The sequence below is a fragment of the Mytilus trossulus genome, chromosome 7, assembly GCF_036588685.1.
Source record: "Mytilus trossulus isolate FHL-02 chromosome 7, PNRI_Mtr1.1.1.hap1, whole genome shotgun sequence".
In the NCBI taxonomy this organism is placed as follows: Eukaryota; Metazoa; Mollusca; class Bivalvia; order Mytilida; family Mytilidae; genus Mytilus; species Mytilus trossulus.
In genome coordinates, this window is record NC_086379.1 from 41,345,810 (window position 1) to 41,359,214 (window position 13,405).

At 30.6% G+C, this 13,405-nt stretch overlaps 1 protein-coding gene across 1 annotated transcript; it reads left to right on the plus strand.

Moving 5' to 3' along the window:
* The first annotated feature begins 8,841 nt into the window (after positions 1 to 8,841).
* On the plus strand, positions 8,842 to 12,227 carry LOC134726407 (uncharacterized). Its single transcript, XM_063590809.1, has 5 exons — positions 8,842 to 8,861; positions 9,475 to 9,758; positions 10,440 to 10,553; positions 11,415 to 11,521; positions 12,045 to 12,227. Exons 1-5 carry the CDS (start codon positions 8,842 to 8,844, stop codon positions 12,225 to 12,227), a joined length of 708 nt encoding a protein of 235 aa, XP_063446879.1.
* The last annotated feature ends 1,178 nt before the right edge of the window (positions 12,228 to 13,405 follow it).

Genomic DNA, 13,405 nt, shown 5'->3' on the forward strand with positions numbered 1-13,405 from the left:
AGGACATTGAGGATTTATGAGAGGTTCAGTGAGATAAAAGTTCTCCATAGATGTCTCCCGCAGACTGTAAAAAGTTTCAGAAATAATTTCTTGCATTTTTTTCCGAGGAAGACCCTATTGATTTGAGATTCAAGACCCTATTGATTCGAGATTCAGGACCCTATTGATTTGAGATTCTATTAGAATATGCATGACACCTTTATTTTGTTACATGTAGAAGGCATACGTATCTTAGTAGAAACACCAAATACACTCTACTTGAGATTTGAAATAAAACAATGTCAAGTCTTTAGCACCAAATAACGACTGCAACTGGTAGAAAAAATACATAAGAGCAAGTAAAATAGTTTGAATGTCACTACTAAATATTTTGCACTTAGATTGTAAAGTTTTGCTCATAGTATTGCTATCACATCATCTTAATCCCCAGTTGTGACCATCCCGAATGTGAAGAAACTACTTACTAAAATTGAGAAAGGCAATAGGGAATATGTCAAAGAGACAACAACCCGAAAAAAATATGCAGATAAAAGCTGAAGGCCACCAATGGGTCTTCATCGCATCGTGAAAATCCCACACCCGGAGGAGGTTCTCAGCCAGCCCCAAAATAATAATGTGTACTAGTTCAGTCAAAATGGACGTCATACAAAAAATATAAGTGAACTAAAATTTAAAAAGACATGTTAAATGAAATACTCTTTCAACAGTATTATTCATGTAAAAAAAAACGCTTAAAAGAAACTAAAAATAAAGTCTTAAGTATGTAATCACCTGGGCCCAGTTGTTCAAAAGAGTCGTTAGCCTTAACGATGATTAAGGCTAACGAGTCGTTAACTAAGTCGTTAGCTAACATATGCGTTAAAATGTGTTGTTCAAAAATTTTTAACGACAATGTTAACTAACACTGCGTTAAGAGTCGTTAATTTTTTTGGTATCAAATATCGGTTGCTGTACTTCATAGATTATCATGCTAAGCAATGTCATATAAAGTACATGCAATGCATTTATAATGAAATGACATGTCAAAACACAAGGCATTATTATGTATTGGCTCAAACGATAAACAAAATTTGACAATAAATCTCTATATTGGTTAAATCATTTAGTAAATGTTTTAGCTATGCCATGCACAATATCTATTGAAATTATGTTCCTGTTGTAAAAGTACTTATAAGATAGCACTTTTCTTGTAGAATTTATCTAGTTGTTGTCAGAACATCACTTTCATCAATTTCACGTTTATTTCTACATTGTTGATTACAAAAGATGTTCTAAAATTTATACCAAGTCGGCAACAGTTTGGGAATTTGATAAGAAATAATTTCTTCTTTCAGAAAATATATAATGCTCAACAATCGCTCCCGGGCACGAGCCGACCATGCGAGGGCTGTGTAGCAAGTCAAGGTCTTTAAAAACTTCCATCATCATGAACTTAATTGTTGGTCGTATACATGGCAAAGTTTCCTATACTTTTCAATATTAAAAAGATGTTACAGTTTATTAATTTATTCATTCATTAAATGACAATTTATCACATCTGGGACTTATATGATTGATAGAGTATCTTGGTACCAGGTTGTGTATTCCTTTATATTTTTTTTTATCTTAATCAAAAGCTTGTTTATTTAAAAGAATGATAATTTTGTATTTCGATTATATGCGAATAAATTCATTGATGTATTCTTTTTAATATACAAGATGATATGGGTTGAGAATAAACTCGGTCATTCTCTTGTGTCAATGATATATAACATCTTCATATAGTTTAGTAGTGCCAAAGTCAACATTTCACTGCTATTAACCATGAACTAGTTGTAATCTGTAACAGGAACCACAATGTATATTTGAAAATGTAGGGAATTTTTCATATGTTACTATGGATTCCCCATTACATTTGTAAGTGTACGTACAAACACTTGAAATGAGAATATTAGCAGAACTCATAAATTATAGACATGAAATAGTAAGTTAAATTCATTGTTGTACACGTGTATACTTTGAAGTTACACTAGTTCCTTGAGATACGTTAAAGTTGATTGATTTAGTTGTTTTTCTACATTCTATCTTTTGAGCATGAGCTTCGAACATCACAAAAAAAGATAATCATGATGATAGAAAGAAAGGTTTTAAAGTTTTTTTTTGTTTTTTACACAATGCATGCATCCTTTTTTTAAATTTAATTTTTTTTTCATCACGTATTAAATAATTAGGATAAATCTTTTTTTTATCTAATAAATTCATTGAAATGAAAAGCTTCATTTCTTTCACATTTTGCTATTTATTCATTTTCATTTTATATAATTTCTTTTCTATATATGTACTTTAAATTTATTTTAAAATTGCCTAATAATACTTGACTGAGTAATGAAATTGCATGTATACGTCTTCATTAATAATAATATTCTAGGTGTTGTCTGATCTATGTTATTTTGAACATGCCAATAATAAACTATAGATTCTATATACATTTATTTATTCATAATTTAGTTCCAATAAAAAAATGTAAAAAAATACACCTGGGGAATAGCATGATTTAAAAAAAAGCAAGACTGGGTTCGTTGACATAAAAAGTATCTCCTGCTTTGTATTTGTCACCTGACATACAAACCTATACTAAATTCAAATGTTAGTATCGGAGATAGGTCACAATCGATACATTACCATGTTTCTATCATCGAATTTATATATCACCTGAATTTAAAAACCAACTAAAATTCAAAGAAATAAAGAATAAACATATGAGTATTTTAAGAATAATGATATTAAAACATTTTCTTTTAAATATCTTGAAACTAAGCATGTGTTTATCAAAAATATAAAATCGAACAAGTGCCGATTTCCTTAATTATATCCTTGATGCAAATTGACGATACTATAACAGCGAGGAGTGTCTAAATCTATCGTGTGCAACACGGGTAAACAAAACAATAAAATGTGAGGATTGTGGCAATACACTTATGTGTGGCACATTTTTGTTTTTGTTTCGCAGTGATCAGAACTGATTTGATAATTTACCTGTCTTGAATACGAATATGATACAGTATTCCCTTATTGGTCTTAACATTTAAAATTATCTATATTTATTTAAATTATCATTTAAAATTTACAGGTTCTATTATTGGGATTTACCATGTTTGTATTTTCATTTTACCTTATATTTTTAATTGAGGATAAATTTTAAATGTTAATTAAATTCAAACCGCAGGTGCATGTTACAAGTAACAATATATCAAATCTAGTACGATATTTTATTTTTATAACGTATGGAGTGACGTATTGTGATAGATCTAATAATATGTGGAAATAGTGTTTGTCTGTCTATCAGCAAACTGATTTTACGTAAAGAATCATTAACAAACATACCTATTTACTCTTCCTTTTTTGTACATATTATTTATCAATTAAAATTGAGAATGAAAACGAGGAATGTAAAAAAGAGACAACAACCCGACCAAAGAGATTGCCTATTGTATGTTTATTTTGAAAGAATTATTTGTAAACTTATTTCTTCTTGGAGAATAACAGACATAAAAACATATTTGATAGGACCCTGTCATTGAACAAACTTCTTTTCATCAAGTGATTTTGACATTATAATAAAAACTTTACGACAAATTAGATGTTTTCAGCTTTCTAATTTCTAAGTAGCAACATTCCAGCAGCGCCTGTATACGGACTATATATCTTTCATTTGATCTAATATTCCATTGCTTGCATTTCCTTATATGATTTCCTTGATAGATTGTGCTCACATGGAAGCTGTCAAACCAAGCTAACATAGCTAACATATGCGTTAAAATGTGTTGTTCAAAAATTTTTAACGACAATGTTAACTAACACTGCGTTAAGAGTCGTTAATTTTTTTGGTATCAAATATCGGTTGCTGTACTTCATAGATTATCATGCTAAGCAATGTCATATAAAGTACATGCAATGCATTTATAATGAAATGACATGTCAAAACACAAGGCATTATTATGTATTGGCTCAAACGATAAACAAAATTTGACAATAAATCTCTATATTGGTTAAATCATTTAGTAAATGTTTTAGCTATGCCATGCACAATATCTATTGAAATTATGTTCCTGTTGTAAAAGTACTTATAAGATAGCACTTTTCTTGTAGAATTTATCTAGTTGTTGTCAGAACATCACTTTCATCAATTTCACGTTTATTTCTACATTGTTGATTACAAAAGATGTTCTAAAATTTATACCAAGTCGGCAACAGTTTGGGAATTTGATAAGAAATAATTTCTTCTTTCAGAAAATATATAATGCTCAACAATCGCTCCCGGGCACGAGCCGACCATGCGAGGGCTGTGTAGCAAGTCAAGGTCTTTAAAAACTTCCATCATCATGAACTTAATTGTTGGTCGTATACATGGCAAAGTTTCCTATACTTTTCAATATTAAAAAGATGTTACAGTTTATTAATTTATTCATTCATTAAATGACAATTTATCACATCTGGGACTTATATGATTGATAGAGTATCTTGGTACCAGGTTGTGTATTCCTTTATATTTTTTTTTATCTTAATCAAAAGCTTGTTTATTTAAAAGAATGATAATTTTGTATTTCGATTATATGCGAATAAATTCATTGATGTATTCTTTTTAATATACAAGATGATATGGGTTGAGAATAAACTCGGTCATTCTCTTGTGTCAATGATATATAACATCTTCATATAGTTTAGTAGTGCCAAAGTCAACATTTCACTGCTATTAACCATGAACTAGTTGTAATCTGTAACAGGAACCACAATGTATATTTGAAAATGTAGGGAATTTTTCATATGTTACTATGGATTCCCCATTACATTTGTAAGTGTACGTACAAACACTTGAAATGAGAATATTAGCAGAACTCATAAATTATAGACATGAAATAGTAAGTTAAATTCATTGTTGTACACGTGTATACTTTGAAGTTACACTAGTTCCTTGAGATACGTTAAAGTTGATTGATTTAGTTGTTTTTCTACATTCTATCTTTTGAGCATGAGCTTCGAACATCACAAAAAAAGATAATCATGATGATAGAAAGAAAGGTTTTAAAGTTTTTTTTTGTTTTTTACACAATGCATGCATCCTTTTTTTAAATTTAATTTTTTTTTCATCACGTATTAAATAATTAGGATAAATCTTTTTTTTATCTAATAAATTCATTGAAATGAAAAGCTTCATTTCTTTCACATTTTGCTATTTATTCATTTTCATTTTATATAATTTCTTTTCTATATATGTACTTTAAATTTATTTTAAAATTGCCTAATAATACCTGACTGAGTAATGAAATTGCATGTATACGTCTTCATTAATAATAATATTCTAGGTGTTGTCTGATCTATGTTATTTTGAACATGCCAATAATAAACTATAGATTCTATATACATTTATTTATTCATAATTTAGTTCCAATAAAAAAATGTAAAAAAATACACCTGGGGAATAGCATGATTTAAAAAAAAGCAAGACTGGGTTCGTTGACATAAAAAGTATCTCCTGCTTTGTATTTGTCACCTGACATACAAACCTATACTAAATTCAAATGTTAGTATCGGAGATAGGTCACAATCGATACATTACCATGTTTCTATCATCGAATTTATATATCACCTGAATTTAAAAACCAACTAAAATTCAAAGAAATAAAGAATAAACATATGAGTATTTTAAGAATAATGATATTAAAACATTTTCTTTTAAATATCTTGAAACTAAGCATGTGTTTATCAAAAATATAAAATCGAACAAGTGCCGATTTCCTTAATTATATCCTTGATGCAAATTGACGATACTATAACAGCGAGGAGTGTCTAAATCTATCGTGTGCAACACGGGTAAACAAAACAATAAAATGTGAGGATTGTGGCAATACACTTATGTGTGGCACATTTTTGTTTTTGTTTCGCAGTGATCAGAACTGATTTGATAATTTACCTGTCTTGAATACGAATATGATACAGTATTCCCTTATTGGTCTTAACATTTAAAATTATCTATATTTATTTAAATTATCATTTAAAATTTACAGGTTCTATTATTGGGATTTACCATGTTTGTATTTTCATTTTACCTTATATTTTTAATTGAGGATAAATTTTAAATGTTAATTAAATTCAAACCGCAGGTGCATGTTACAAGTAACAATATATCAAATCTAGTACGATATTTTATTTTTATAACGTATGGAGTGACGTATTGTGATAGATCTAATAATATGTGGAAATAGTGTTTGTCTGTCTATCAGCAAACTGATTTTACGTAAAGAATCATTAACAAACATACCTATTTACTCTTCCTTTTTTGTACATATTATTTATCAATTAAAATTGAGAATGAAAACGAGGAATGTAAAAAAGAGACAACAACCCGACCAAAGAGATTGCCTATTGTATGTTTATTTTGAAAGAATTATTTGTAAACTTATTTCTTCTTGGAGAATAACAGACATAAAAACATATTTGATAGGACCCTGTCATTGAACAAACTTCTTTTCATCAAGTGATTTTGACATTATAATAAAAACTTTACGACAAATTAGATGTTTTCAGCTTTCTAATTTCTAAGTAGCAACATTCCAGCAGCGCCTGTATACGGACTATATATCTTTCATTTGATCTAATATTCCATTGCTTGCATTTCCTTATATGATTTCCTTGATAGATTGTGCTCACATGGAAGCTGTCAAACCAAGAGTTCCAAGTGGTTAAGTCAAAATCACATCGTCGCTAGCCAAGGGTTACGATCCACTCCCGCTCTCTTCACGTGAAGAGAGCGGGAGTAGATCGTAACCCTTGGCTAGTGAAGATGTCAAATTAATTCCTTTGTAAATTTTATGACTGCTATCACGAGTTGGTTGACTTTTATTGAACAGCTGTTTTACAGATGACGACAGATATTTTGTCTTACCCACAATCCTGTCCATCCCTTTTCTTGAATGCGACCTACCTAATTAGACTTATCAGCTGGAGTGAACTCGCATGATAAATACGACGAGTACCACATGTGGAGCAGGATGTGCTGTCCCGTTCCGAGCACCTAAGAATACAGCCTTTTTGTTGTGGATCGTGTTGCAGACTCTTTAGTTTTGTATGTTACGTTTTCTGTACATTTGTTTGTCTTCTGGCCTTCAGTTTCATTAAATAGTTATGGTGTTGTCAGTTAGTTTTGAACTTATTAAAAGTCAAATTCATTCCTTTGTAAATTTTATGACCATCATTACGAGTTGGTTGACTTTTATTGAACAGCTGTTTTACAGATGACGACATATATTTTGTCTTACCCACAATCCTGTCCATCCCTTTTTTCTTGAATGCGACCTACCTAATTAGACTTATCAGCTGGAGTGAACTCGCATGATAAATACAACTAGTACCACATGTGGAGCAGGATGTTCTTTCCCGTTCCGAGCACCTAAGAATACAGCCTTTTTGATGTGGATCGTATTGCAGAGTCTTTAGTTTTGTATGTTACATTTTCTATACATTTGTTTGTTTTCTGGCCTTAAGTTTCCATAAATAGTTATTGCGTTGTCAGTAAGTTTTGAACTTATGCTTTTGAGTTTTCCCTCTGTTACTTTTGCCTCTCTGCTTCAAGTAGTAAATAGACAAAAAAAAGTCATGAAAACAATATTTTACTTGATACTTTTTTCAGACACTAGTATCTGTATATCTATTACATAGTCTTATTTTAAGCAGCACCAGTTTACACTTTATGACCTTGAGCAATTCAAATCAATGTGACACATGTTGGAACAGAATATTTTCCAAACATTCTCTAGCCGTTAGGTTCTACTAATCGTGACATATTTTGTGTTTGATTAAAAAAACTGACATAAATTTTTAGTATAAATAAAGAAATTTTGCCTATATATTATAATTTTAAAAATGAACAAGATGATAACTCTCGTTTTGGAAGTAGTAGTAACATTTTTCTGTTTTTGTCATGGAGAGTTAGACTCCCTTCACCAAAACAACTTGAAAAGTAGGTAGAAATTGTTTCACAACAACAGTATTGATCGTGTACTGCTTAATGTAGATATCAAATTTTTGTTTATAACAATTTGAACTTACAATTGTACATTTTAATATGCGTACTGAAATGTTTCCACTGCTTATAAGCTTTAGAACATTTTTCGGACTATACTAAATTGCCAATACTATGTTTAAAATAACTGGTTTACAATATCTGGTAAAAAGAACGTCGCATTATATGTTTTGACAATAGACATTCTATCATGTGGGGATTTGTTTTTGTTTTTGCTTTTAGAAATAAATATTCAGACGAGTAAAGACATTTTACTTTATATCCTCGATGAAGTTGAAAAGATTACAAACATACAAAAGATTTCATCATTGGAATGCGAGACCAACATTAACCAAACAATGCTATCATGCACACGATGTGAAGAAAATCGTTGTCAATCGTAAGTGTTATTTGTTATTAATAATATTAATGAACAATACTCAAAGATACCAGGCTTGGTTGGCTTTATAACTATTTTGATCTGTGTGTCATTGATGAATCTTATCTAGACGAAACGCGAGTCTGACGTATTAAATTATATGCTGGTACCTTTGATAAATATTTAGATAAAATTCGTTTCTTTGATTTGAGAAGTTGTTTTGATATTTTACTAGCCTATGTCGCAAATTTTAAAACTCAATAATGACTCATATAAACTCAAAATGTGCATCCGTGCAAATTTTTTCCATCATCTTTAATTGAAGGGATTTGGTATGATAAACAAAGTAACAACTATCTCTCAAAGAACCGAGTCACGTGGAAGTAAAGAACTACACATAAAGATCACCGTACGGACTTCCATAATGGATATTGCCCATGCTGTGTAATAGGCAATAAATAAATACCCCCGTTATAACTTTATGCAAACCAAAAAAAAAACGAAACCGAAAGCACCATCCTGAATTATGCTCATGAGACAATCAAACCAAAAAGAAATAAGACATATGGCACCGACAACCACGAATGAATGACATGTTTACGACTTCGGTCAGACACATATGAATGTGGCGGGGTTAAATATTTATGCCAGTGCTTAACTATCCCCCTGACGTTAAATGTAGTATATTAGCTCGTCAGTATTCAAAGATAATAAAAATGTTGAATTGATACTCATAATCAATAAATTACTTAAAGGCTCAATAAAAGAACAGAGGATGAAAGTAAACATTGACGGTATCTTTATAGACGGGCACTATACGAATATAACCTTGAATTTTCGGATTTGATAACCAGTCTATAATAAGTTGTCAGCTTACTGACATTTTTACTGTCTTGTATCTTTAGATAACAGTTGTCGTCCGATGTGATATTTTACTAATCTGTTAATTTGTTCTTGTCCTGAACATGCATTCGATATTTGGACATAAAGCAATCAACAATCACTAATAAAAAAAATTACTTAATCAAAAGAATACTTTTCTATATTCATTTTTCAGCACACCTCCACAAATACACGAACCGATGATTAAAGGATTGTTATATGAAGTAAACAAACCTATTACAAAAGCTGCTAAATTCGGACAGAATGTGGGGCAGTTGGTCAACAATCTAGATAGAAAACTTAATTCTTGGTCTGAAGATATCACTTGGAAATTTAATGGATGGTTAAAACAAGCTGAGAAACATGCGAATAATGTTAAAAATGGTATTGTCGACACTGGTAAAAAAATTAAAACAGGTGCTGAGAATGCTTGTAAAAAAGTTTGGGGTGGAATTAAAAGTAAGATTATGATACGAATTTTAAGATATTATTACAATTAGCTATAAACACATTTATCCGCTATTTTGTGCATTTTTCCTTGGATCTTTTTTTTGTGATAATTTTCATATCATGCTTCTCGCTTGAGATGAAAAAAATATCGCTAGAAACTAAGGAGGCCACGTGGCGTTGCTAACGAAATTGACATTGAAATTGACAACGTCGTCATAGGTAAAATAGCGATAAACAGATTATCATTGGTCATCTCAACTCGATTGCCTTTCTCACTTTCGCTGTACCAGCTCAAGCGAGAAGATCAATCTCGTTGAGATAATCAACGATAATCTATAAATATAATGAAGCAACGACAACCACTAAAACACAGGTTTCATGCCTGAAATATAAACAATTGCCTTATATTGTTTTTGTCACAAAAATATTACAAAATATGCAAAAGGTTATATATAAAATAAAAAGATAAATTACTTTGGATGCTCCTATGGTATCTTTCGCCTCATTTTCTTTTCAGTGATTCTCGAGGCCAAAATGTTTCAAAGTCCAACATTGTTTGATTAAATACAAGTTTCATGACTACTTGAACATTTTTCCAAAACAAATACTTCTTTAATCTCTCCATTAAATGATATATTTACTTTGAAGTACATGCAGCAATTTGACAACTAAACTATATATTACATTCAGGTATCTTTGGTAAACGGTCATCTAGACATGTGGATAAACGATGTGAACAAGGTTGTCCGCAATGCGATCGACTCGATACCAAGAGGAATAAACCGGATAAAGTGATACTATCTAGTAAGTAGAACAAAAAAAACAACTGACAGCAACCATAAATACTGCTCTTCAAAGATTGCGGTACTTTGTCCCTGCGTACATATGTTTTATCTGCCAAAAACAAGTATCGATAACATTATTTCCTGGCAATTGCAATTCATAGTGCCTAGATATATTGCGTTGTGCGATTGCAACACGTTTGCAGTTCTGTCAATAACCGACTTCTTGATTACCTAAAACATGTATGTGTCATATTTGTAAATATCAAAATTATTACAGAATGCACATATATAGCTTTTAACTATATTTCAGTAGTTAACCAGGAAGCTCTGCATTCAGATATATGACACAAAGCCTAATCCATTTACTGTTAAACACGTTATTAGTTCCACTCTATTGAACTTGCAAAATTAGAATGGTTTTTTTTTTACTTCTACATAAATTCATCAAAATTGAATCGGAGTAATATCAGTGATAAATACATATGTTTATGTAATATGTGTTGGTAGGTTACTTTTTTGAGACATGAAAATGAAATTATCTAGAAATAATTCTCGATGCTTGTTTTCAATTGTGTAAATATGTCACAATGATAAAATTGAGAAAGGAAATGGTGAATATGTGAAAGCGAAAACCACCCGACCATAGAGCAGACAACAGCCGAAGGCAACCAATGAGTCTTCAATGAAGCGAGAATTCCCGCACCCGTAGGTGTCCTTCAGCTTGCCCCTAAAAATATGCATAACAGTACAGTGATAATGGACGTCATACTAAACTCCGAATTATACACAAGAAACTAAAATTTAAAATTTAAAACATATACTTTATTTAACTGTTGATTTTTTTATATGCCAATTAATGCGATATTTATTGTTATTATAGTTTGTGGATCCAATTTCGTTTCAAAGCAGAAGAAAATAGCGACAAAATTAAAAGATTTAAGAGCTCTGTACAGTTTCATCCTCTCGAAGAACTCGATTGTTTTGATGGTAATTATTTTGTTTTGCCTGCATTTGCCTATCATAATTTGAAGGTTCAATCGTCACTTCTCTTAACAGAATACATTTATAAAACATAATTATATTATTATTTTATCTATCATCATTAATCATAATTTCAACATAGTGCAAAACACATAAAAATTCTTCTCCAGACAGTTTAGTATATATTTCATATACACTCAAATTTTCAGAAAAGTTGGCCGTATTTCAATGAACTTAGAACCGCCAGAAGCATTCATTTTTGGCGTTAATACAAAATGTAATCCTGGTATTTGTGACGAGGTTATTTACAACCACTGGGTCGGTGCCACTGCTGGTGGAGTTTTAATTCCCCGATGGTATTATCAGCTCAGTAGTCAGTACTTCTCTGCTGACATGAATTATCGTTGAGATGCTAATATTTCGAGAATATCATATCTGTTACACCTTTTAAACTTGGATAATCGCTTATTGTTCTTTTAGTGGTTCGTTATAGAACAGATCAGTATAGATTTTATTGTTTTTCTTTCAGGTGGAGTATGAAAAGAAAAGTGTTCTCTTTACAGGCGGAAAAGTAGAGTTCAAGACATCATTTGTAACATTTCAAAATGGTAAAAGGAGACAACGATTTAAACTTCCAGGAATGTTTGTTATCTCTGACATTAATGGAATGTCTTTGAAAATATCACAAGAAGTTTTCAGACGAATGTTTTAACAAAAAGTCTCAAACAGGAAATCATAACCTACATTTGAATGTACAGAAATATAAGTTGTCGCTTTTTTGTATGTGTAACAAGATGCGCCCTTCGTTCATACGTATCAACAAATAATAAAAATGTTTGTCATAGTATGAGTGTTTATTCTTTTTAAATGGTATTTTATCTTTAGATATTTTCTAAATATACAATTTGCTTAGTTTTCATTTAACCGACAACAAACGTACTGTGCAAAATATGGTATTTATTTAAAATAAAAAGGATGGTAATAGTGAATGTTAAGATATAAATATTAATAATATTGGCGTTGTCAGTTTGTTTTAGATTTATGAGTTTGACTGTCCCTTTGGTACCTTTGTCCCTCTTTTAAGAGATACAGAGTAAACGTTAACATTTTATGTCATAAGCACAAGTTAAACTAAATAGACAATAGGTGTTCACAGAGAGAACATCAAATGTGACAAGTTTTTCCCAACAACTTATTAAGGCGATACAACGTCTGTCAATAAAATCCAAATCACGAATAGCATACATAATAAAGACATTGGCTACCATTAAGGATATTTCTTAATTAGGATAGGTTAAGGTTAAACTTTAGTAAAGGAATAGGTTCAGTAAGAACACTTTTTGGCCTCAAAATATAGCAGTTTTACAAAATTGTGAAAATGTAATGTTTAAGCTATTTATTGGAAAGCAAAATGCTTCTGCTACATAAATATGGGCTGTTTTGACAACACAATGCACATATATCGGGTACTAGCATCATTAAGTCATGCTAAATTACTGAAATCTTAACAATTTTAGCATTTTAGTAAAATTTTAGACGGTTTCCGTCGTAAAGGAAAGTGGCGGCATTCGTGTTCATTCATAATATTGAAATGTAAGTTGTATTTGATGATAATACATAATATACATAAAGGTTGAGGATGAACAGGGATGCGGCCACTTTCATTTTTGACAAAAAACATCTGAAAATGACATTTTTTGCATATTTGATAAATTTTCATATCAAAGCTCGAATCAGAGCATTTTAAATGACTAAATTAGTAAAAAATCGTTCACAAAAACTAATCGAACCAATTGAAATAGACACTTAAGTGTTTGAAAAGTGTCTAAATCTTTCGTTTGATGAACTTGAACCTTTAAACAAACTTATAAGTAAGGGTTATCGTACCAA